Genomic DNA, 27,502 nt, shown 5'->3' with positions numbered 1-27,502 from the left:
ACACTTTTTTCAGTAGTAACTTTTTTAATTTCATCTTAATTTTCTTCAACTTTGGCCTCGTTGTTAACAAATTTTTTTAAATCTAACAATTTATTAAATGCATTATCTTCTGCATTTAATAAATTTCTTACATCCTCTTTGTTAACATTTTTGAAACTTATTGATTGAGCCTTCTGGATAACTTCATTTCTAATCTCTTGAATGTTAATTTCTTCTTCTAGTACAACTTCTGACCATAATTTGCACCGAACTCCATTTAAGCATTTCTGAGTAACTTCTTTCCAAGAGCTATTAATGTTTCAATTGCGTCTTTAATAGTGTAGTTTTTCCAGAAAAAGTTTTAATTGAATTTACTCATTAACTTCTAGTTCAGTTAAATTGCTTAATGTACCACACAGATAATAAGCTTTAAATGTTGCTATTACTCCCTGATCCATTGATCAGGAATTTGCTATTACTGTTAAGATCAGTTGGATATCCTGGAGCATTGTCCAACAACAAAAAAGATTTTTCTTCAAAATTATTTCTTTGGCAATACTGTTTCACTTCTGGACAAAAATGGTTAACAAACCAATCAGTAAATAACTCCTTGGTAATCCATGCATTAAGTTACCTTTTGACGTCCTCGGATTTTCCGAATGGTAAACTAATAACAATTTTAATTTAAAATCGCCAGGCATTTGATCCAAAGAGTAACGTTAAACGATCATTGGCTGTTTGAACCCAGCTGCTGATCATTTCTTCAATAGAAATGAAGCTTTTGGATAGTAGCCGTTTCCAGAACAAACCACTTTTGTCAACATTTGAACACCAAATTTGGTGAAAATTTTTCAAGTTCACTTATTTCCTTTAGTTTTTCTGGAAACTTATTCGCAGCTTCAACATCTGCACTTGCAGCTTCTCCTGATAATTTTACACTATGAATTCTGGCCTGTTTTTTAAATTTCTCAAACCAACCATGAGAAGCCACAAAATTTTCCACAATTTCTTCACTTTGTTTAGATTTCAGGTGATTAAACAAAAAAAAATAATGCTTTTTCTTGAATCACCATTTGAGTTAAAGGCATATGATGTTGCGACATATCATCTATCCACAAACCTAAAATTGGGCTCCTTAAGCAAGTTAATTTTACTGCTGTAACATCGGTGCAATTCTGAGCAGACTGTTTTATTTTTTCTGATTGACTAAGTATGGTTGTTAAAGTTGATTGACTGTGCTAATCCTAAAGAATGTGCCACATCGGATTTTCTTTCACCTCTTTCAACACGTTGTACGATACTTAATTTAGTTTCTAAAGAAATTGCTTTTCTTTTCCTTGATTCTGACATTTTAACTAAATATTAATATTTATAAAATCTGCTATCAGAGAACATTTATTGCAATGCACCACACTGAAACACCCTGCAAAGTGTAAGTCATGACTAAATTACGCAGATGACACGCAAACTGTTAAAAACAGACACACCCACAGCTTGGGAGTATGTGACGAGTCGTCGTCATTCGCCTGTTGGATGATTACTGGGCATTGACCTTAAAATTTTTACATAAAATGGGAGAGCCTGTGTAGCTCAGTGGAAGTGGTGTTTACACTCCTCAGCGCTAAACTGCTCGAAGAAAGAGCATCAAGAGTTCGATTCTAGTCACAGACTAGAGGAATATTTTCTAAGCCTTCTTTTTTTAGAGCCTCCATAGCTCAGTCAGTATAGATGAAGCCCTTTGGTCGGAAAGACCTGGGTTCGATTCCAGTCAGTGATGCGAGGAACCTTTATCTGGGCTCTTTCTACCAAAGGTGAGTTAACCAGTCTCATACAGAGGTTGAGGGTTTTTCTTCTGGTAACTCTTGTTTTTTATCCCTCAAAACAGGCAAATCGGTTCCCTAAACACACGCGACTACAGTCATAAAATATACTATGCCAAGGAAGGCAATAGAAAACCACCTTGCTCGTAATCATCTCCCTAGTATGGTAGCATATAGCTACCCCATCAGCTTTATGGCTGAGGGAATGGGATAGGACATAAAATGGAGCTTGAAATTGCTGACTTTGTTATATTGAGGCTTCGTTACCAGAAGTAATGTTAACCGAGGTATGACTGTATACCAGAAAGCTGAAAAACAAAAATTTCATTTTGATTCAGGATCCAAATTGTTAAAATGTGTTCCATTTCTTTGACAGCAGTGTATGGGCAAATCAGCCATGAGATCATGTAATTTACAGAGAAATACTGGTATTGGTGGTGGTAGTAGTAGTGTCATTGTGTTGTGTATTTAGAGAATTAAGTAGTAGGGAATATGGTGAGATGTGTATGTGGTAGGAGTAGAGTAGAGTTGAATTATCTCCTTCAACTACTTGGAGGTGTCATGTAATAATAATTTCTTTTCCATATTTCAAGGAACATAAAAAAAAAAATAAAAAATAAAAAAACGGTATATTATATTTATATCTACTGTTCTGTTTTGCTGTTACCCTTCAAATACATATGTGCTGTTAATGTGTACAGTATGTTCAGCAACTGAAAAATATTCAGTATGGCATAGAAAGGGGAAAGAATTACCAGACTAAGCGATTTTTCATAAAATATCAGTGAACTTAAAGCCATGTCAAATGTCCATAAGTGCAGAGTTCTGTGTTCATTAAATGAATTTTTAGTCATTATTTATTAGTCCATGCAACATTCATCAAGGCATATTGTTTATATCTTGAAAGTTCATAAGCAGAGGTTTGCCCTCTCCATCTTTTTTGTCTTCATATGATAAATCAGATCCCAGATATCTGAAAGTATTTACTTGGTTGCATGTTTTATTATCTATCACTATTTTACTTACTGGGTTTTCTCCTTTGACGGCCATTATTTTTTACTTCTCATTGTTCTGAGTAGGGTTTCTGTTTTGGTAATTCTTGGAATGAAATAAGTATGAGATAAATATGTTGCTTTATGTGTCAGTTTGTGTTTCTTTTAAATATCATTGTGACTAATATTGACTACAATCGAGTGCAATGAAACAGCCTCATGTAATAGACATTTTTATTACTTAGTCACTTTGAGTTTATTCACAGAATTACCCCTATTATCAGGCAATTTGTTAAATGGAAACATCACCACCAGTAGCTGTTGGACTTTTGTGCTGTGATGTACAGTGAAGTTATTTTTTAGTTTTAAATTTGGATTATATTTGATAACTTTATTCATCATCATCAAATTCCTGCCATGTACCCACAAGGGGTGTACAGGATATGATAGTACTACATGAAAAAATTATATCATTACTAACTTCCTATCTACAATTTTCCTCCAAATCAGTCTGTTACTTGTCAAGACTCCAACATTATCAATGGGGTGCTTAAGGGTCTCAAAGCTGTATAACTGAGAGGAGACCTCCACATAGCCTTTAAAGGAATGCGGAGAACCGACCAGGGCTTCTGACCTAATGTCCAATCCTCACCTTCCTGTGGTGCACCCTGTTGGGTATCTACTTGGATGAACGAACGAGGATGGGCTGGCAATTTGGGATTTAGCCAACCAAATTGTATTCTTATTGGTTAAACCAAAATAAAAAAAATGATAAGTTTATTGGTAAAATAAAATTTTTTTTTTCTTTATTGTATAATGTTAATTATTTAATGGTTAAGAAAAAAAGCTTGCTTAGATACAGACTAGCTGGTGAGCAGCTGCAAACTGGACAAATTAATACTTTTTTTTTATTTAATAAAAAGTTTCTCCTGTCAAAATGAGATAAGAAGTTCTTGGGTGAGTATATTTTTAATATGACAAGTGAGGTTTGCATAATTTGTCTAGCCCCTTATGTATACATGGATCATATTTTAAAAGAAGGGATGAGAAGAATATGGAGCCTTCAAGTATCTCAAAAAGAAATCGGACTGATCAGTCAATTTTTAACTTTTGTAAAACAAGAAAATTGAGTTTGTACTCAATTGGCTGCAGAAGATGGAATCTCATTCTAATCTCATTTCAATAGTTTTTATATGCGAATTAATTTCAGAGCAGAATTATGTATTACCAAAGAACCAGTCAGATATCTTAAAGTTAATTTTGGACTGCCATCAACATAAAGAAGAGCAAATATCAAAAATTAACAGAATTGGTTCATCACCATTTTAGTCTTCCTTTGGTGAGTGGACCAGTATTGGGAAATAAGATATTTCAGTATTGTTTTTGTTCAAATGATGCAAATATTTTTAATACAGGATTAGTTCGTGCCCAGAAGATGTTCATCGTTCTATATTTGTAATAATGTGGTGGATGTATGGATGAAAGAATTTGGTATAATTTTTGAGAGAGAGAGAGAGAGAGAAAAAAAAAACATTGTGGCTATGATAAATGTAGAATGGGTGATGCAGGAGTTTGAAAGTGAAACTCAGTTGCAAATTTACTCTGCCTTAATCATATTAGATAACTTCATATAGAAATGAAATATAGGAAGTTTATATTAATATACATTATACACTTTATATATATATATATGCATGTATACAAAGTGTGTATATTCCCATTCCTGTTAATGTCAAAAGTTTGTTTTCAAGAGGTAAACACATGGTGAGCCATGAAAAACCTTAGTTTTTCACAGACAACATCATGAACATGCTTTGACATTTAATAACCAGAATAACCAGACTTCAAAAGACTTCCTCGACTTGAAGAACTAGAAGACATTAAAATCTTGGGCAAGTTCTACTTTTTATAAGTATATGAATACTTGTAAGAATATGTAGTACAAGAATACACTTCAAACTTGATTACTTTAGTTATAAATAATTGCTCATTTCAGTTCGTCACTTGTTTCAAACAGTAACGTACAAGAAGCCCTTCTCTCTGACTGGTGAGTATCTTAAAGTTAATTTTTCTAAAGTATTAATAATTAGTTGCATCTCAAGTAACTAAACTAATCACTTAACTTGTAGTGGTTTTTATTTAAGCATCTGCTAATTGAATTATGAATTTTATTTTAGTTAAGTAATTTAATTAATAATATGCTGAATTTGCCAGAAGAATATTAAGGAATAAAATCATGGTACCTTTAGTTCTCATAGAGTTCCAAAACTTCATAAAAATATCTAATTCATTTGTAGTAAATTTCATTAGTTCAACTGCTTTATTTTTGTCAGACTTCAGGCTGTGCCCCTCACTCACACAGATTGCATGCCATCACACATATGAAGAATTTTGCAGACCTAATATTAAACTATCTCCATAGCACAATTATAAGAATAACAGGATAATGAGCCCTTCAATTGGAAAAGACCTAAGTTTCATTTTATCATGAGAGAAAACTTCATATACACTTCTTGGATGAATTAAGTACTTTCATACAGAGACAGCAAGGATTTCCCTCCTGGAAAACTAGTTTTTTCATTCCACATGCAATCAGTTTGGCCAGAGAACACAGGCAGTTGCCAGACCTATTTACTGTAAGTCAGCAGAAGTGGCATAATGTGGATAGTAGATAATGTTGTGTGTTTATTGTGGCCAATGGATTGAGTAGTGTAAGCACAGGGTGATGAAGAGTTTGCTCTCCGACACTGAGTTCTTGGACTAATTGGAAGTGTCAGGTTGTAATAATAAACTAAATTGACTAACATCTTTTATTCCTTAAAGGAAGTAGGCATTGCCACATAGCTCATTACCATGAGCTGAATGGCTCACAGAAACTACTTTTGGAAAATGGAGAGCTACTGATCTTCATTCTTAGCCCATCTCAAATATCTGGCAACTGCAGCAGACAATTGTTACCCTGGATTAAAAATGTTGAAAGTTTTTTCACTTGGTTATACTATAAATTAAAGATGCCAAGAAATTACATTCTTGGTTTAATCCTTTATCCAAGTGTAAGCAAAAACACACTCGCATTAAAATCTCTGAACAGTACTTGGAGCGTTTTAACTAGAATAAAAATGATTTTGTGCATCGATTTATTACTATGGATGAGACTTGGATTCACCATTACATGCCAGAATCCAAACAGTGGACAGAAGCCAGTTGTTCAGCATCAAAGAAGACAAAGTCGATTCCATCAGCAGGAAAGATCATGGCATTTGTTTATTAATTATCTTGAAAAGGGTAAAACAATAACCGGGGAATATTATTCCAATCTTTTAACCAGACTAGACGTGAGAAAAGACCCGGTTTGCAGAAGAAAAAAATCATCTTTCATCAGGACAATGCACCTGTCCACAAAAGTGTTTTGGCAATTGGAAAATTAAGGGATTTGCACAATGAATTGTTGGAATGTCCACCCTATTCCCCAGAATCTTAAAACTAAAACTCTTCCTCTCTGGTCAGCATTTTTCTTTGAATCAAGAGGTGATTGCAGATCTTACTGAGAACCACTACAGGGACAGGATAATGGTGGTGGAACATCGCTGGAATAAATGTATTAGTCTTAATGGAAATTATGTTGAAAAATAAAAATTTTTCAATTATAAATTCGTTTTTTCATTGTTAGGCAGAGAACTTTTCATGCTACCCTCATATATTCTATTTAAAAACTTAGTGTCAGCTGTCCTGAAATGAAGACTAGCTAATCTGTGTTTTAAAACACCAACCTTTTAATTCAAATGGTGATGTTAGGTTTCATGTAATAATGATCAGTATGCCTGGGCTTCCTGTGAATTATTTCTAGATAATTTTCTCTAGTTCTATAGCAGATTTTATTTTTTGATGTTGTGAATTATAAAAAGAAAAAAATGAATTTGTAAAGTGCTTTTTTTTTAAAAAAATGGTAATTCCACATGACATCCAATTACAGAGTAAATTAGTACCATGTATGGGCAGAAAGTTGAGAATAAACCTGCTACCATTAGGTTTGAAGACCTGTAGATTGTAAGGAAATGCATAAGAGAAAAAAGGTTCCAAAGAACAGCAGTAGAAGGAACAAACAAAGAGAGAGAAAGAAAAGTTTGCTGTTAAGATGAGGAAATGCATGTTTCTACACCTATAAGAATTGCATCAGTAAATGCAATTCTTATAGGTGTAGAAACCTATAAGAAACCTTAAAAGAATGCAAACAAGGCAAGAAGGAACAAGCATAGAAATCACAAAACTCCCACATGGGCATTCTTGTAATTACCAAGATTTGATTGTTCTACGGGAGAAGAAAACAATATGATCTAGTGATGAAGAGATCACCGTGGAGAGCAATTATGGTTTTCTAATAGGCACATGAAAAATTTTGTGAAATTTATGATAACAAGCATCTCTATATCCACTGGATTATTGTTATTGGAAAAAGAGAGAGGAAGTGTGAACATTAAAATCTCTGAAGATGACTCCATTATTAGGAAATTTGGGCTAGAGAAAATCATTGAGCTCAGAAATGGGTGGTGGCATTAGGAGAAAAATAGTAACAAATGAACATGACAAAATGAAATAAATTTTTAGTTCATCATAACATTAATTACGGGTATAGACCATATTGATCTGTTCCGATCTCATTATCCATCCAATATCCTTTTTTGAGGTCTACCCTGCCTTCTCTTTCCAATTGGCTTATATTTTAGTATTTGTTTTGGAAGTCGGGTATTGGCCATTCGGTTTACATGTTCAATCCATTTTTGTTTATTGTTTAGTTTTTCTTCTATTGATTTTGTTGATTAGATTTTCAGTTAATGATAAAAAAAGAAGATATTCTTAATGGGGGAGTGGAGCATTATAATAAGATAACAGAATGAGCAGAGGCACAGTGCCAACATTGAGACAAAGTCAGTGTTAACTGAGAAAAGTGAAGTAATAATTAAATAACTTGAAGTTTAAATTTTTGTTAGGAAAAGCTGATGTGTTATAGAAGAAAGGAGATGGAAATGAATGCTGCTGAAGTTTGCAACTAGGATCAAATATTTGTAAAGTGAATCTGGAAGGTTATGGGAGATCTACCTTTTTATACATGCAATCTATTTTTCTTTGCTTAACTTTTCATTTCATGGTTATTGAAGGCAAGATAAAATGGAGAGTGACATGGAATACACAGTAATGGTTTCTTTAGTAAACCACACATGAATTTCATCTAATTCCTCTGCAGGTGTATCTGTCAGACCACTGGCAACAAAATTCTTCAATAATTAACTAGGAAGCTTCCAAGTTAACTACTGTAAAGCATTATTATTAGATTCGGTACAGTTATGACTAGGATGTTCTGTGAAATAACTATATTCAAGCTGTATCCTCAAAAGAAAAAGAAAAAATAAATAAATATCTCCACAGTGAATGCTGGAAGTTATGAAAAAGTAAACAGACTGATTTTGGAGTTAAGTTTCCAATAAACGAAGTAGTGATGGCATTATATCAAGTTAGGAATTTATCTACCAATCATCATTCTCCACTTATATAATCAAGATATAACGTTTTTCCAAGTACAGGTTAGCCACAGAAGATAATTACATGGCTAATCGATATTTCTCCTCATAGGTCACTTATTTTGGCATCTGAAATAATATTAATGTAGATAGTGCTAAAAGAGTTTTGTACTATCAAGTGGGAAGAGACTTTCATCGATTATGTTTAAATCTGCTGTTGTACACTAAAGTGATAAAGCCAGACTTGCCAGTTTATCTGTTGTGGCTATTTATTTTATTTTATTTATTTAATTATTTTTTTTAAAGTTTCTCTATTATTATTAAAATTGGCCATAGAACTCGACTGTTTCATACAATATTATAGCATTATATTCAGAAAATGCCAAGAAATTATATTCTTGATTTAATCCTCTGTCCAAATGTAAGTAAACAAAGTTTGCATGTGAAGTCACTTCACAATTGATCTACTTGTATATCGAGACTAACGACTTCACACCAATTGCTTGAGTGTCCCATAATGCAACGCACATATCGCTACGGATATGTATAATGCTATGCATTATGGGAAGGGCCATTACCCAGACCAGTTTCACTATATAAGTGAAGGGATATCTCCAAAAACTTATGCGATTCTCCAGATCATCTCACTCTAAACTCAACAAGTGTGAGTGACCCGAAGGATAATTTTACTCAGTGGTGATCCCACTAAGCAACAGGCCCACCTGCCACAGAGAAGAACCCTTAGCAGTGACTCTACCCAATGGCAGGTTCACCCCTACACCGAGCAAAGCAGCAGTGTAAAACTTGGCAGTAGCTCCAATCATATCTCAGCATGGCAACCACTTCAATGCTAAAGCACATCAGTGGAAGTCAGATTTCCTTACACAAGTAGTCAAAAGGTGTTACACACCTTATCACTAAAATACTCTAGATCAGAGATAGATGTTGAAAGTTTTTTCACTTGGTTATACTATAAATTAAAGATGCCAAGAAATTACATTATTTCTTGGTTTAATCCTTTATCCAAGTGTAAGCAAACAGTTTCACATGAAGTCTATATACAAGTAGTCAGTTGTGAAGCAAGCTCGGCACCCATCTTGCACAAAGCTTTTTCATATGCAATTCTTCATGCAAAATATATCCTACATGTACTTTTGAAATGCCTATAGTCTCAGCAATTTCATGCACTTTGACTCGCTGGTCATCCAATACCACGTCGTGCACTTGATCAATGATTTCTGGTGTTACACTCTTTGGACGTCCTTCAAGTGGATCTTCAAGGCTGGTATGGCCACGTTTTAACTCGGCAGCCCATTTCTTAATTGTCGAAAATGAAGGAGAAGCGTGCCCATAAACTTTTATGAACTTCGAATGAATATCTTTTGGTGTTCAACCTTCTTTTTACAAAGAATTTTATAACCACACGATACTCAATTTTATCCATTTCAAGGGATACAGACAACGCTTTTGCTTCAGGCAGCTGTATAAAACAAACTACTTGATAGAATGACTTGCAATTTCACATGGATGCTTATGACAGATATACCAACATAGGAAAAAAAAATCTTGCCAATAGTGTTGCCATCTATGGTTGAGGCCAAGAATTTTTAAGACCACCCTCATACACAAAGCAATTTCAGCATGAAATCCTAATGTCATACAGTGGTGCAGCTGTTGTTCCATGCATAGGAAGCATAAGCATATTAACACTCATTGTTAGGATGCTTCAGGAATACCACATGCAAATGATTTTTAAGCCAATTCAAGTATTGTGATCATTCTATTTGATCCATTGAAAGATGAGACTTGCAAAATCTGATATGCATGTGACAAAACATTCAACTGGACAATTCCTTGACATTAATCAGAAGAAAAGGAGCAGCATCAATCAAGTAGGACACAGCATTAATGCCTTATCAATAGATCACTGCCATGAGAGAGTTTTAATTATCAACAAATGATTTGCTCATATAGAATGATTAGTAGGACCCAAAATGGTGGAAAACAGTGTATCATTAGATACATTGTCCCTCCTTCTCCACATACACAAAGTGCATAACATAGTTTTGAAATAGTTTTCTCACATAATGCATATGCTAATGTATTAACAGCTGTAATATATATAATGTGTATTACATCTGACACCTATAATATATATTGTAACTGTTATAGTAATTTTATGTTTTATTTCCATACTAATAATAAATTGTTTGGCAGAACCAGCTCCTTCACAAGACCTGAAAACAGTTCAAATAAGCTCTTCTTTTTATACAATATGTATAGTTGATTCTATAATGTGAAAATGCTTTTGTATATGCAGAAATATTAATATATTTGGGACTTCTGTTTTACTAAATCTAGGTCCGACAGTCTTTGTTCGCTTTACCAGTTAGTAAGAACTCGTCAGTGTCCTTACTTTTATCTCTGTGCTCCAACCTTTACAGTCTTATTTCGAGCAGCAGGAATTGCTGGTGATCTTGACATCCATGCTTTAATATCGCCTACTACAAGAGGATTTCGTGATGCTCTAAAAGGAGAAGGTAAATTATCGGCAAAACTTGTTTTGTTTTGATCTCTCTCTCTCTCTCTCTGTGAGAGAGAAAGGGAGAGTTATATCCAAAACTGTCGGGTTATAAATAGGAATAGCTAGTTTTTTAAGAAAACTGATAATTTCTCATTCTTAATGACAGTTTACTCTTTATTACTCACTTCTTAAATTCCATTCATGTGAAAATGTTTCATCTTAAAGTTGCTTTGCATAACTTTCCCTTTTATTTTGAAGAAAGCATGAATATCGAGCTTCAGCTTTGTAAATGTTACTGCACACATATAGTACATCATTGCTGTGTTACATCTAAAGCTTTCAATTAAAACTAGTATTTTCATATTAGATGGCTTTATAAACTATGTTCATTTTCTTCAGGAATAGAATTGAACATAATTTTCACAGTTGTAACTAATTGCATTTGATTATAGATTGTTATATCCTTTATTTCACAGTAACTTTTTCCAAGATCACAGTGTGACTTACAGTAATCACTATCTGTATAATTGTCCTTGTTCTATACAGTTATTTCAAACAAATATTTACTATTATTTACTGCAACAAGTTCATCAAAATCAATTTTCAACGATGATGACAATATTCGTAACAAAGCCTGAAGGTGGTCATCAATCATTCGGTTTCTTTGTGACGATTTAACCGCCCTCATAGTTGAGAAAGTGGTTCGCATGTGCTTCCAAACATAGGTGCAATTCTCAAGCTGAAATTACTCAATGCAGGATATTTTCCTCTTGGTACCAGTTTCCAAAAGTCAATGCCTATCTCCACCCTTGACTGGAAAAAGGGGTCACTTTGAAGGTCACACAACTCCAATTGAATAGTGTCATGCTGCTCTGAAATGTTGCATTTCATTGGGTTGTTAAATAATGTCAGTTGTGGCTGCATGTCACTGAAGTCAGAAAATCGCTTACTGAATTGCTCCAAACGTTGGTCTAACATTGACACAGAAAAATCTTGAAGTCAATGTAATGGCTCTCCTCCATCAACTCTCTGCAGGAAGGGAAATGTACCAAGTTTCCTCTGATTAGGGTGAATTTAAAAACCTTCAGTCGACTTATGAACCCATCTAGGTGTCCAACTAAATCTGAGATTGTTTGGTTACGTCCCAGTAACTTCAAGTTGAGTTCATTCATGTGGTGTGTGATGTCTGTCAGAAAGGCAAGTAAGCTGTTAAAATGAGGATCCCATAGTTTTGTGATTAGTTCTTTGTCTTGTCGTGTTCCTCTAAAAACTGTTTTATTTCCTTTCTCAAAGCAAAAAAAACCATTTCAAACAGTTCCCTTTGCTTAGCCAACGTACTTCTCTGTGTACATCACTAAATCGTCATATTCTGCCTCCATTTCTGTTAGAAAAGAAAGAAACTTATGGTGTGTCAAGGCCCGATTTCCGCCCTTAATTAGATTCACACACTTCATTACAGTTTTTATAACATCCTCTATCTCCATAATTTTATCACACAGAACCTCCTGATGTATAATGCAGTGCAATACAGAGCAATTGATTCCAGCCTTTCCTTAGTAAGCCAACTAAGCCTGTTTGAGTACCACACATTGATTTGGTGCCATCTGTCACGATAGCTGTGAGATTATTGATGTCACCAGTACCGTTTACAACCTTCATAACTGCATCATAAATGTCTTGACCTTTGCTGTTTTATGCAATCACTCTAATGCTAGTAGCTCTTCATTAACAACAAAGCCTTTGGAAACAGTTCGAATGAAAATTATAAGTTGAGCTGTATCTGTTATATCAGTTGATTCATTCAGAGCCAATGAGAAGTAAGCTGAATCTGTAATAACACTTTTTAATTTATTTAATGTGTGAGAACCTATTTCCTCGACTCTTTTTGTTACAGTTTGTTTTGATAGGGGGACGCTTTCAAACTCACTGGCAATTTTATCTTCCCCAAATGCACGTGCCATTTTCACAGAACAGTGTTTTACAAATTCACCATCAGATAATGATTTTTTTGCTTTTGCTATCTCTGCGCTTACAACAAACAATGTGAAGAGTGAGCTTTTTTGTATTGATGTTGGTTTAGTAAAAAATAGATTTCTGAGCACTAACCTTTCTCTTCAAATTACGTACAATTTTAGTACGTACTACTTGTCCAACGTATTCTTGGTATTTAGCGACATGATGCTGTATGTAGTGTTGTTTGAGGTTATATTCCTTATGCACAGACAATACTTGCAAACACTGGTTTGTTGTCGCTATTGTTTATAAACAGAAATTCATTTTCCCATTTCTCCTGAAATGACCTGTTTTCTTCACAGATTTTAAGTTTCTTACTCATAGTACACAAAGGCTGAAGCAACTGGCCAGGAGATACAACTGCAACAATAACACTGTAACCAGAGCAGAGCAAGTGACTTTCAATGATGTTTTTCTCTAGGGTGCATAGAAATCTACCACTCCCACTACTATAACTTGCACTGAGAAGCAGTAGATTTTATAAATTGAATAATCTTTTTAAAGTAATTTTGATTCCATGTTGAGAATATAAATTGTTTCCATCATCAGATATAATAAATATAACTAGTATATCAATCAGAAAATCTGTGGTTGAAACTAATAGCTAAATTGATAATATATATAATTTAAAATAGTTTTTATCCTGCTTCGGACCATACAAAATCACATTACGGGTTGCATGCAGACCAAGGGCCTGCTGTTGGCCACCTATATCATGTATGTACAAATCAAACAATAACAGCCCAAGCACAGAGCCCTGAGGCACACCACTTCCTCATTCTGAACTCTCCTCCTCCATACACCACTTTCTGGTATCTCTCCCTGAGCCATTCTCTTATCCATATCACTAGTTTTGTATCCATTCCCATCTGCTCTAATTTGTGCAACAGTATTCCATGGGATATCCTGTCAAAAACCTTAGCAAAATCCAGGAGTAACCCATTTCCCTTGTCCAACTCAGATGTCATTCTATTATAAAAAGTTAATAAATTGCTAAGGCAGGATCGACCTTTAACAAAACCGTGTTGGCCTCATAGAGTATCATATTCTGATCCACCCATCCTTGAATTCTGTCTTTAACCAACTTTTCCAATACTTTTACCACCCCTCCTGAGATAGTGATTGGTCTGTAATTAACTACTGCGGTCTTAGAGCCACCTTTATGCAAAGGAACCACTTTGCCTTCCTTCCACTCCCTAGGGACCATACCAGAATTCAAACTTAAGTTAAATAACCAAGTAAAGAGGCGTTGACAATTCCTTTGCACATACATGCAACACCCGAGCTGATATTCCATCTAAACCTGCAGCAGTGTTTGCATTTAAATTCTGCAATATACTAAGTACCTCTGATTTATTAACTGCAATTTTCAGATTAGTTATTGCTACAGGTACAGAGATATCCTCACTTGGGTGATAGACCCTTGAAAAGTGATCACTCAGTAACTGTACTATTGCATCTGAATTGGTCACCTCAATACCATCAGCACCCACTAAGGTTATCCTTCCAAAGTCATTCTTCCTTTTACTTGCCACATAGCAGAAGAACTCTTTAGGATTACCTTTGATCTCCTTGGCTAAAGTCTTCTCATAATCTGATTTAGCTTTTCTTACTATACTGGTAACCTTCCTAGCTTGAGCCTTGTACTGCTCATGGGTGTACTGATTGCCTTTCTCCTTGTTAATTCTCCATAACATTTTTCTTTTTTTGCAGATCAAGCCTGATACTATTACTCATCCATCTAACGCCTGACCATGGGAATACATTCCGATATGGTCATGGGAATATCAGAATATCTTCCTTGGATACCTACTGATTATATCCCATGCGCTGCTAACATCTTTCCCCTGCAATATGTTCTGCCATGGGACGGCTCTAAGATCACTCCAAGCTTGTTATAATTACCTAACCTGTAGTTCCGTATATACCCCTTCTTAAGAGAGAAATCCACAAATTTGCACCCTCCTAAGTCGATACTGTTATATTGTGATTGAAGCTATTTGAGAATTATAATACTTCATTCACATTTAACATAATCCACCATGAAATAAGCAAGACTTAATAATATTATTTGTTGTTAGTCTTTTGCTTATATGTTATTCATGTAAATGCTTTGAATTTTGTTTGTTATTAATCAATTATTTAATCTTAGAATATGTATTAGTACTGAAAAGACTCTGTATTAAAATGTCATTCAATTTATTTTATTTATTCCTGTATAAAAATTATAAGAAGCTGTGCATATATATTATAAGAATTTGTATTTATCATATTTAAATGTATTTTATGTGAACTATAGATTATTTCTTTATTTGTTATTTCTGAAAGAGAATGTAAATATGTGGAATTCTGCTGATATAGTTTTAAGTAATTCTTCTGATTGAATTTGATTGGCTAGTAAAGGAGAAACGGAGTTGTTTTTAGTTAGTGCGTGCTTAGAACGTGAATGGCTATGATATGGAGAGGAACCTGTAGATGTAAGCTGAACTGGCTAGAACCAGATTTTGGTGGGAAGAATAAACGACGTTAATTGGAAAACGAAAGTAACCAAAGGGAAAGCTAGGGAACAACGAAGAGACTGGTTGTGTGTAACGAAAGGCAGGTGGAGATATGCGAAAAAGTCAACAAGGAAAGGACCGGGAATAAAAAGGCATTAAAAACTACCTCTATGGAATTCTAATATTACGATAGATTTCTAATGATTAGAGGAAGAATACTGCAGAGCTGAAGTAAATACATAGTGGAAAACAAGGAATTAGTACATGATGTAAATCCAATGTGTCAAGATTTATGTAGCTCTGTGTTTAATATTTCAGTTAACATAGTGAAGATTTCTTTGAATTGCGTTTCCTCACGATAATTAGTTAACAGGAATTTTGAATATGTGCATAAGTAAATTCAATGTGCTGAAGTTAAAACCCTGTAAGACTTATCTTTTTGCAACCAGTGTGAAGCAAATGAAAGTTAGCTCCGCCTAAATTATTTTAACCCTAGCTGTGGCATTTAACTATAAATAGCCAAGGAATAAAGCACTAAAGTGTTCCCCCCTTGAATTGTTAACTGCCTTGTAATTCAATTAAGTGTTTATAGATTAGAAGTGAATTAGAGAAGCCATCTATAACAATATTTGTTGTTAGTTCTGGAACTTTGAACTGTGAGAACTATTTTCTATTAATTGACAGAATATAGTGAACTGAGAGTTGAATGCTTGATACCTAACGCATTGTATCTATTCTGAGCACTAGAACTAAATTGATGTGTAGATGATATGATTAGTCTCATAGGATAGAGACAAATTGTGATAGAAGTACTTATCTCTTGAATAATAAGATCTAAGACTTTTGGCTTTAAACTTAAAACCTAACTGAAAAGTTACCTGTATCTCAGAGATATTTTGGATTTGTTCAATTGCATTATCTTGTTTAGAAAGTTATACTTGGATGTACATGTTATATAACCCTGCATTAAATGACTTGTTTTATTGAGTTCAACTTGTTGTTTGCCTGATCTTCATTCATTGCACCGCTCATGAAAATTTATCGGACCTTGCGGAAGTCTTAAAAGATATTAATAACCTCGGCCTGTAGAAAAGTGAGATTGCAAACGTTAGTTGATGATATAAATAGACTAATCTGAATATAAAGTGCCGCAGGATAATATAAATTTCTTTATATTCGGATCAGTAATCAACCAACAATTGAATAAAAAATAAAAAAAAAACAGATAATTTAAATAAGAATAACGTTCCAACAAAATGGCGGATTCAAAGCCAGGATGTACGATCCAACAATACCACATGATTGCTCTCACCAATTGAAGGTAATGAGGACACCTTACTTATGCATATGTCCTCTGAGCCAATGACCAGGTCCAACACACTCACGTTATGCAAGTCCCTTCAGTTATGTGCTGTTTCAAGTAATTATCTCTTAGAAGGTGTATGAATTCCATTTTCTTTTTGCCATATGATATTTCCTCCTTCCAAATATCACCATAATTAAAATCCCCCCATAATAATCACTAACCATGCACTGATTTGCTGATGCATGAATTCAATATCACCCCCTGGCCTATAGCAGCAACTGTGTATTTGGTTGCGTTGGTCACTATTTCACCCCAGACCGCCTCAAATGAAATATCATTTACACATCTATCCTCTTGATATGGTACTTTCTTTGGCTGCAACTCATCAGCTATCAATAGTACTCCTCCTCCCATTCTATCTTCTCTATCCTCCCTGAAAATACCCATCACATTCAATTCCAGTAACCATATCTTCTGTTGACAGCCACGTTTCACTAATGCCTACAACTTTTGGTGAGATCACACTGACTAATGCCAAAAATTCTTCCCCTTATTTCGAATGCTTCTTGCATTAGTTTACAAAAATTGCAGCTTCCCTTTGGTTCTTGTACCAGCTTTAGAACTGATATAAATGCTAATAATTTCAGTAGTCCCATGCCAATTTTTATCCACTCTATTCTTCAATTTATTCAGCAAAAAAAAGGATCAACAAATATACATTCAGTGCATAAGTTTCTCCCTTTTACACCCAACCTTTTCAATTTTAGTTCCTCTGCTCAATTACTTCAACTTGTTAAGAAAACAATAACTTCTTCAATTGCTTATGTTCAAATGCAACCCATCTCTTGCATACAGCTGTCTTTTGCCTCCAAACATACTCCAGACATCAACAAATTCCAGACCTCTATTTTTGCACCTTCTTGCAATCATATTATTTATTATCATCGCTTGTCTACTTAACTCCTAATTGTCAAAACAAGGCAGCACACACAATCCTCCCTTTGACATTTTACTTCTTCACGATATCTAACTATGTTCTTAAATCTTTTGCTAACTGATTAATACTACCACTCAGGTCATTTGTAACCACTATAACTATCATCTTTTCTGCCCTCTCCTTATTGCTAAAGTCACTCTCTCTATTGTTCCACCAGCCAAGCACTCCTCAGACATACCACTCTCCATACCCTTAATCATAGAATCACCATATATCATACCACTCATAACTTCATTCAAATCCAAACAAGCGTCACTCACAGCCTCATTTTCTATGCTATTCAGCATGACTCTCCTAGTTTCATTACTTTCCCTCAATGCTCATTTACTTACTCCCTCACTTTAACGACATCTCATTTCTTCTAGACTTCTTGTGCTTTCATTCTGATGACTCCCAATCACTCCCATACTATTCATTACTTCATCATTTACCAAAGACACTTACTTAATCCTTTTCTAGTTACTTCAGCTAAAGTAATCTCCATAGTACTAATTTCTCTATTCAACACATTTAACTCAGTTTTAATTTTTTGAACCTCCTTACTGAGCACTTCCAATTCCACTTGCAAGACATGAAGTTCACTTTTAATTTTCATGAACTCCTGCTGAAGCTCTTCTGCTATGTTTCCGACATTTGCTTCCATTCCTAATTGCTCTAGTCTATCTAAACACTTTTCTCATACATTGATATTTTTATTCTTCTCACTTAGCCAAACAGTCCACAGATCTTTTACATTTTTTGGTGCATACATATAGTAGTGTTTCTGCAATGCATCCACTGCGAAAAATCTAAGGCAAAGCTAGACTTTCGTACAGAAGTCCTCTGAACTGCTGACGTACGTTTCTTGGATGCCATCTTTAGATGCTGAAGTAGTGCAACAAACAGTAGTGAAAATACAATGTGAATAATAATAAAGTTTCAACAATAATACCACTGAAGGACACTTGTATCCAACCGAAACATAACTGGCACAATTTGAGACAAAAACCTCACTTTACTTAACATTTTGACTGCTGCGATACTAATTTTTTTTTTTTCTTTCTTCACAGGCCACTGCGCTGAATTGTCATATGCTATTCTAGTGATTGTTTGACTTAACCATATTCTAGTGATTATTTGACTTAACATCTCAACTTTTTTTTTTTTTTTTTTGTTGAGATGTTTGTTCAGTGTGACACAAGTGCGTTTCACGTGGCCTGCTGAGCAAAGTATGACTGTGCCAATAATTAAACACCACTGTGCCATGTGAGGCATGTGCATTTCACATATAACTTATCTACCAAGTTTGGATTTCTTAGTATATTTATTTACTGAGTTGTTGTGATTTTGTTTTGTTTGTTTTACAGTGAAACAAAAAACAGGTACTTCTTTTCATTAGGTAATTCTGAGTAAAATATCGAATGTTTTGAGAAGGTTATTATTTTAGTAATATGGGTGACTGTGAGAGACAGCAGCAAAGATTGCAAAAACGTTTAGACGAGTCGATGTCTGAAGAAGACCATCCTTTCGAGGGCTCATCTGATGAAGCAGAGTACGAGCCAAGTGAAGCAGGCGGGCTCATCTTCAGATAGTGAAAGACCACTCTTGAAAAAGAAAAAAACACTGGCAGATGTTCCTACTATTTTTCCATCTTGTTCTTCATCCACAAACGTGCCTACCAAAAACTATTTTACAGACGACCACATCACAGAAGCTATTGAGAATGTTGAGTAATTTCTACCTAAATGATTCCTCAGAAAAAGAAAATGAAGTCGAATTACTTTCTCTGGCATGGGGCGAAGTAAAGGCAAGATATTTGAAGGAATTTCCATTTGAAGGTGAAAATGCAGGAATACTTGTTGAACTTTTTGAAGTTCAACAAGTCTCCCATGGATTTTTATAGATTAGATGATTTGTTGGAACTTATTATGCTTCTCAGAAAATAAACACAAATTGTTTGCCCAGTGCGAGAATCAACAAATAGAAAGATACCAACATACAGGAAATCAAAAAAAATAATGTATTCAAATAAAATTAGTAATGTCATGTCACGAAATCATTTTGAGCTGCTTCTATCAAACTGATCAGATCTTCACTTTAGTTGACAAATAGTTGAGAAAACATGGGAATATAACAAAGATCTGCATTTAAGTTTTGTCAGTATGGATAAGGCATATGACAAGTTGCCAAGAGAGAAGCTATTTAATACACTACAGTTATATGGTGTCAATGGAAAATTATATCAAGTGATACTTAGTCTTTATTTGAGTTGTGAGTCAGCAGTTAGAATTGAAAGAAGTACAGGAAGATTGTTTAATGTTAAATCTGGTGTGAGACAAGGATGTACATTATCCCCTCTGTTATTGATTATCTATATGGATCACATTATGAAGGAAAGTGATATTAAACATGATATCAGAATTGGAGATGTTAATATCAGCTCTTTGCTTTATGCGGATGATGTTATATTTCTAAATAAACCTGCTACAAGTTTGCAAGATTCCCTGACTAAATTGAATAACTGTTGTAATAGATATGGTATGAAGGTCAGCAATAAAAAGACAAAGACAATGAAAATAGGTAGAATCGTTGCATATGTCAACTGCATTGTGAACAGAGAACCTGTGGAACAAGTAAAACATTTCAGCTACTTAGGCACGATTTTTAGTGAAGATGGTAAATTAAATATGGAAATAGACAACAGAATCAGCAAAGCTGGTATGGTAGGAAGTCAATTGAATAAATTCATATGGAATAAAAGAGAAATTAGTCTGAACCCTAAATTAGCTGCATACAAGACAGTGTTCACACCAGTTTTAACTTATGGATCTGAGAGCTGGTTCGGAAGTAAAACTTGACCAAAGACTAGAGACTGCAGATATGAGAGTGCTGAGAAAGATTAGGGGCGTGAACAGATGGCATCAATGGCAATATCATATTAAAAACGAGGATATTAGTAAAGAACTTGACATTGTCAGCATCCAGGAATGCGTTAGCAGAGCTAATCTCAGGTGGTATGGTCACTTAAACAGAATGGGCAAGGAAAGATTAGCCAAACAAGTGTTCTGTGCCAGGTTGGCAGGAAAACGACCCAGAGGAAGAAGAAGAAATAGGTGGATTGATACGGTACAAAGTGCCTTAGATGATAGAAATATAAGATCTGATAATGTTGGAGCCTTGACAAGTAACAGGCTGATTTGGAGTAAAATTGTAGATAGAAAGTTAGTAATGATGTAAATTTTTCATGGAGTACTATCATATCCTGTACACCCTTTGAAGGTACATGTCAGGAATTTGATGAAGAATATTTTTTTTTTTTTTTAATTTTTACCATAATTTTGATATTTTATTCACACACGTATACACTGTACTTACAGTGTGTATCTATGTATATTTTGAAAGTTGCACCACCCCCACAATTTCAAGCCAAGAGCCACCATTGGGTATGAGTAAGAAGAAACAGATCAGGTTGTAATTTGCAAAGTAGAAGATAATAGGGGAAAAAATGTGGTTGGAAGTTGCTACGTGGCAGGCTTTTCCAAACAGATCTAACAACTGCATAAACACAACTTATGGATAATACAAATAAGCTGATCATTATGGGTGGATTGGGTACAGATTGAAGTAAAGAGAAAGCATGCAAAATGAAAGGAAATCAAATTAATAGTTACTAAGGGATAACTATCTTAAGCAGCATGTGATAAGACTTGGAGTAAAAGTATCAATCTATTAAGGACATCTTAAAATATGTATATATCTGAGGTTGCTGTTTTGCTTCCAGTGGGAATCATAATGCAGTTATAACTGCAGAGATGGTGAATTATTTGAGAAAACTGAACAAAAAAAATTATAAGGCAGCTGATTATGAAAGACAGAAAACATTTGAGAGCAGTGCTTTGGCATGGATAACTGCATAGCAGAGGAATCAGAAATGCATGAGAAGTAGTTTAAGGATGCCTGAAAGAAACTGCAGCTGACTCCAAGTCAGAAGAATAATTTGTACTTGTGTTAAATGGATGAATAAGACTTTAAAGCAACAGCTGCATGAAAAGAAAACGTGGACACAATATTAGAAAAAAGATAACCAGAACCAGGTGCAGTATAATAATAAATATATAAATAAAAACAGGCTCAGAAAGTGACAGCTATGGTGAGAAAGGTGAAATAAGACAATGAAAAACATTTATCCTTGCAAGCAAAAGAAATCTGAGAATATCTTTCCTATGGGGCAATTGTAAAAAATAGTCCATGGAAGAATAACCTTAATGACTGCAAATGGCAGAAGTGTCAGATGCTTTAAAAACAGCTGAGTTAAGCTGTCGCTTCAGTAAGGTATACATTCCAGAAAGACATAGTTATCTAGATGATGAGGTGGATGAGACAAAGTCTCATCCACCTCATCATGTTAAAGCAGCTGCAAGGGCTGGATTTGAACCCAACAGTGGATTGGATGAAATAAAAAGTAAGTTTTTTTTTTTTTTTTTTTTATATGTAACTCCCACTCACAAAAAGCTGTAAGCTCCCACATTACATTAGTAATGGGTGGGATATGGATTTTTTTTTTTAAATTAATTTTTTTTATGTAGTGTAGAGACCAAACATGGAACTTTTTAAGCTACTCCACTTCAGGCCTAAAATTAAGTTGGGCATTATATCATGCCCAACTTAATTTCATTTTCAAATCCAATTGTGGATCATTCATGTCCACAATTGGATTTGAACTCGCAGTTTGTTGGTTGAAGAGCAGATATGTTAATCACTCAGGCAGGCTGGTGCTGAAGGAATGTGCAAAAGAATTAGTAGCATCTCAGACTTGATTATTCAATTTGTCTCAACACAAGCACAATTCCTAATGATGAAATGAGGGTTAGATAATCCTGTTATACAAGAGTGGAGTTAGAAGAGAAGCAGCCAATTATAGACCGATCAGAATCTCTTAAGCAGTCATTAGTGTTGAAGCTAATTAGGATCCACATCCAAAGGTAGGTAGTTAGCACTTTAATCATTTGTAGAGGACAGCATAACTTTAAGATAGGTCTTGCTTTAGCAATTTGCTCTTTTATAACAGAGTGACTATAGAGTTGGATGAAGTGAATGGATATACTACAATACTTTTGGATTTGTCAAGATTTCACACAGGAAATTGTTACACAAAACTCAAATATGTATATACAAAATAGATATGACTTGGATAAAAAGAGTTGCCAACTAAAAGGTATCAGAGAATAATATATGGAAGTATTGCATTGAGAACGAGTGACCACTGAAGTACCACTAGATTCTGCGGATGGACGACTGTTCTTTTATTTGTATATTAATGATAATGGTTAGTAATATCTGGATAATATGCAATTATTTGCCGATGTTAAAATCTCCTGATAAATATTTATGGACAGAACCCGCAGTAGGATCTACTGAGGAACAAGTGGAAGAATTTCTCCAGTCATTGGAGAAAGCAACGGAGAGCTAATCAGCAGTGTGAAAATTAATACTAGACATAGAAATGCATTGGGAAAATTTGATAAAAGACAGAACTAATAATGATGGTAAATAGCATTATTTATGCTAGAACATGGTATTAGTATTGACTGGTCTCAAAAAACATCTTGCTGGCTGTTAGGCATAATACATAATTCACACTTTCTAATATTCTAGATTATTTGAAAATGTATAATTGTTTAATGCTTCTTCTTTCATTGATAAGATATATATTGCTTTATTTGAGGTAATCTTAACACAAGTTATATCCTGTTAATTACAGTCTCTTTCGCCTTTTGGAGAGTGGTGAATGAGTTGAATGTGTTGCCAGAGGCAGTTGAGTGCTTCGTCTGTAAATTAGTTTTAAGGAGAGATATGATAGCTATGGTATGAATAATAGTGTCTGTATGAATAATAATAATAGCAAAATAAATATTATATAGTAAATTATTTAAGATTTAGGTTACATTTGGTTTCTGAAAAAGTAAGCACTAACCATGTGCTTGGGTACTGAAATTGAGAAATGTACATAAAGTGGAGTTGATCAGTTTGAGAGGCTCAAGCATGATTTGATCTGTGTAAAAGTGTTAAGCCTTGCAAAATGCTTGAAAAATATTGCTGTTTATATTAACCACCGACTGTTATTAGGTTTATAAATTTAAACTTAAGTTGAAGGTCTTTCAAAAAAAAAAAAATAATAATAAATCTGAACTTGTTTCCTTACAAGATCAAAAGTGTTAATTACAATGCTCTTTCTTCAACAGGAATTCGTTTTTCTATGCCACTGCATAAAGGAGCATCTTCTAAAGATTTCAACAGTGACACTGTGATAGATGAAAATTCTCACCCTTTATGTATAGATGAATCTACCCATATGTCAGATAATAGGTAAATAAGTCTTTTAAATAATCAAAAGGGATAAACAGTATTTTGTCTCTTTTTTGTGCCTTAGATAAGTGGGAGTTTTTTTAGTTAATAGTAGAGTAAAACTTAAGATTTAACAGCAGAAATGCTGAACAAATAACTCTCCGATTAGCAATTAAATTAATCCATATAAATGCTAATCTGTTAAACTGTCTGTCCTTTATGGTCCTTAATTTGTAAATCTGTAACTCATACATATTTTCCATTCTAGCTATGCATCATGCATATCAAGGATTTAGGCCTAGCATGGCCTGTTTCGGGCTTAGAAGTCATCGTTGAATCTTTTAAGAGGACGTCCTGGTTTTCTTTTTCCTAATGACTTGTACTTTAGACTTGTTTTGGTGATCTTTCTATTTTCATTCTTTGAACGTGTTCCATCCATTTATGTTTATATTTTTTAATTTTTTCTATTACTGATTCTTGGTTTAATTCTTTCCTAATTTCTTAGTTTCTTTTGTGATCAAATAGAGTATACTTTGCAGTTTTTCTGATAAACTTCCTTTCTGCTGTTAATAATCTTTGTTTGTCTTTGTTTTATTGTCCAGATTTCACTTCCATACAATAAGACTGGTAGGGCTAATGTATTGTATACTTTTAGTCTGGTTTGTTTTTGAACTAGGTTTGGTTTAAATATAGAGTTAATTATGCCTGTTATTTTTAAATATTTTGCAATCTTTAGGTTTATATCTTTTTCATTTTCATATGTGATCATACATTCTAGGTAGTTAAATGAATTCACCTGTTCTAAGATCTTGTTATCTATTACTATTCTAGTTCTTATTGATTTTGCTGTTGATATTATCATACCATAATCTTTGGCTATCTCATTTAGATCTAAAATAGCTTTCTGTAAGTTATCTTCAGAATTTGTAATTATTATTTAGTTGTCAGCAAAAAAGGAGAGTATTTAAGTTCACAGTAGGAGAAAGTTTAATATCATGATGTAAAATTTTTTTTCCATTTTATTATTGCTGAGAGGGGGCATTCCTGTTGGACCCCTTGGTTCATCTCTCTCTCATATATGATAGCTCATGATTTAATTTTATTTGCATTTGATTAGTTTCATATATACTTATGATAGCTTTTAGGATATTATTTGGTATTTGTCTTTCTTTTAATCTGTTAAATAAAATGCTTCATTTAACTTTGTCAAATGTCAAATTAACTTTTTCAAAGTCAATAAATGCAATATGTGTTTCTAAATTGTATTCTCTTCTTTTCTCTATTATTAATTTTAGGCAAAAGGCTGGGTCTTTACACGATCGTCCTTTTCTAAATCCATTCTGTACTTCTAAAATAGTTTTTTGAATATTTCATTAGTTTGCTATTTAAAATTCTGCTATATATTTTGTAACATGAATTTAGTATACTTATATCTCTATAGTTTTTAGGGTCATCTCTATTACCTTTTTTAAAGATAGGAATCACAATTGCTTTTTTCCATTCTATTGTACGGAAAAAACCAGTTGTATAAATTTTATTTAAAAATAATAGGAGTCTTTCTTTGAATCTTGTTCCTGATTACTGTATACTTTTCCTGTATACTGATTGCACTTTCTTTAAATCCATTCATATCAAATATTACAGAATTAGGTAATATTACAGATATTATAAAATAATTGAGCACGTGCCGAAGTGTAGTATTTTAGTATTGGAATACTGCATATTCTGCCTGTTTCATGTTAATTCAATGCCGTGTTTAAAAATTTGAGAAAATTTTTCCTTGCATTGATTTGTATTAAGATTCTCAGGATATAAAAGAATAAATTTCAAACTTGATAATGCAGGACTGTGAAAATTATAGTCTTACATTATCAAGTTTGAACTTCAGCAGTGAGAGCACTGTCATTGGAACAGATTGCTCTAGCTCTATGGGTTAGTGTTTTTAAGATACCATATTGTTGAGAAGGGTGATGGTGTGATTGTTTGTGAAAGTATCTCCCTGTATGTGTGGGTTTTCTGTAAACAGAAAATGATAAGGACTTATCTTCTGTTTTAGGTTAGACGTGGCCAATATCTTATCATGGACTTATCATCTTCTGTTTTAGGTTAGACGTGGCCAATATCTTATCATGGACTTATCATCTTCTGTTTTAGGTTAGACGTGGCCAATATCCTTATCCATTCTAAGCCTCCCAAAAATAATATCCCGCATAAAGAAATAATAGCTCTAAAAGAACTACGCAATAATAACCACATTACAATAACCAAATCAAACAAAGGAAACGCCACTGTAGTTATGGATACAACAGAATATGAAAGCAAAATGCATGCACTGCTCCAAGGCCGGTCTACATATCAAATCATAGATCGAGATCCCACCAACTCACAAAAGAATAAGGTGTGCAAGTTACTGAACAAAATCGCTTCCTGGCCTAAAGAAATTGTCAAAAAACTTAAACCCATACACGTTAAAGCACCCAGAATATATGGTGCTCCAAAAATACACAAACAAGGTACACCTTTACGTCCTATTGTAGACAGTATAAACAGTCGTACATATAAACTAGCCAAACATTTAGCAAAATTATTAACCACTCACACAAACAATTCTCCCTCTTTTGTTAAAAATTCTACCCACCTAAAAAGTATTTTAGAAAACCACACCTTAAATAGTTCAGACCTAATGGTGAGTTTTGATATCACCTCATTATTCACTAATGTACCACTGATTGAAACACTTAACTTACTAAATTCACAATTTCCCCCAGATATATCCCAGCTATTTAAATTCACAATACAGGCAGGTTATTTTACATGGAAAGGGAAAATATACAAACAGTTAGATGGGACAGCTATGGGTTCACCTCTTCCCCCTCCCCCCCTTAGCCAACTTCTACATAGAACATCTGGAAAAATTAGCTATCAACATAGCCACTCTCAAACCTAGCCTCTGGCTACGCTATGTTGACGATGTGTTTGCCATTTGGCCACATGGCCCAGACACATTGAATACATTTTTAGTGCACCTAAATAGCCAGCATCCTAAAATCCACTTTACAATGGAACTAGAAGCCAATGACTGCCTGCCTTTCTTGGACACGCTGATCACACGTCTTCCAGAAGGTTCCTTATCATTTTCTGTTTACAGAAAACCCACACATACAGGGAGATACTTACACAAACAATCACACCATCACCCTTCTCAACAATATGGTATCTTAAAAACACTAACCCATAGAGCTAGAGCAATTTGTTCCAATGACAGTGCTCTCACTGCTGAACTTTCTCACCTACGTCAAACCTTCTTAAACAATGGTTATAATCCCCGTAAAATAGATAACATACTAAATGTTACCCATAAATCCCCTCTATCCACCACAGAAGACTACAACAAAACAATCACCATTCCATACATTAAAGGCACATCTGAAAAGATATCTAGCGTGTTTAACAAACACCAATTACGCACAGTATTTAAACCTTATAAAAAAATTAGCAACTCTCATCCGTTCACCCAATGACAAATGCACTCC

General features: G+C 34.1%; 1 protein-coding gene across 2 annotated transcripts in view; it reads left to right on the top strand.

The window, feature by feature from the left end:
* The window catches only part of hd (humpty dumpty), a 131,983-nt gene that overhangs the window by 51,134 nt on the left and 53,347 nt on the right, over positions 1-27,502 (top strand). For both annotated transcript variants that reach the window (XM_090409178.1, XM_090409179.1), the window contains exons 7-9: positions 4,788-4,838; positions 10,669-10,847; positions 23,867-23,990. In XM_090409178.1, the coding sequence (XP_090265304.1) occupies positions 4,788-4,838; positions 10,669-10,847; positions 23,867-23,990 (354 nt within the window). The remainder of the gene's footprint in view (positions 1-4,787; positions 4,839-10,668; positions 10,848-23,866; positions 23,991-27,502) is intronic.

Source organism: Typopeltis vanoorti, chromosome 19 (genome assembly GCF_054136105.1).
Source record: "Typopeltis vanoorti isolate ZY-2024b chromosome 19, IOZ_Tvanoo_1.0, whole genome shotgun sequence".
Lineage (NCBI taxonomy): Eukaryota > Metazoa > Arthropoda > Arachnida > Uropygi > Thelyphonidae > Typopeltis > Typopeltis vanoorti.
This window is presented reverse-complemented; position numbering and strand designations above follow the sequence as displayed.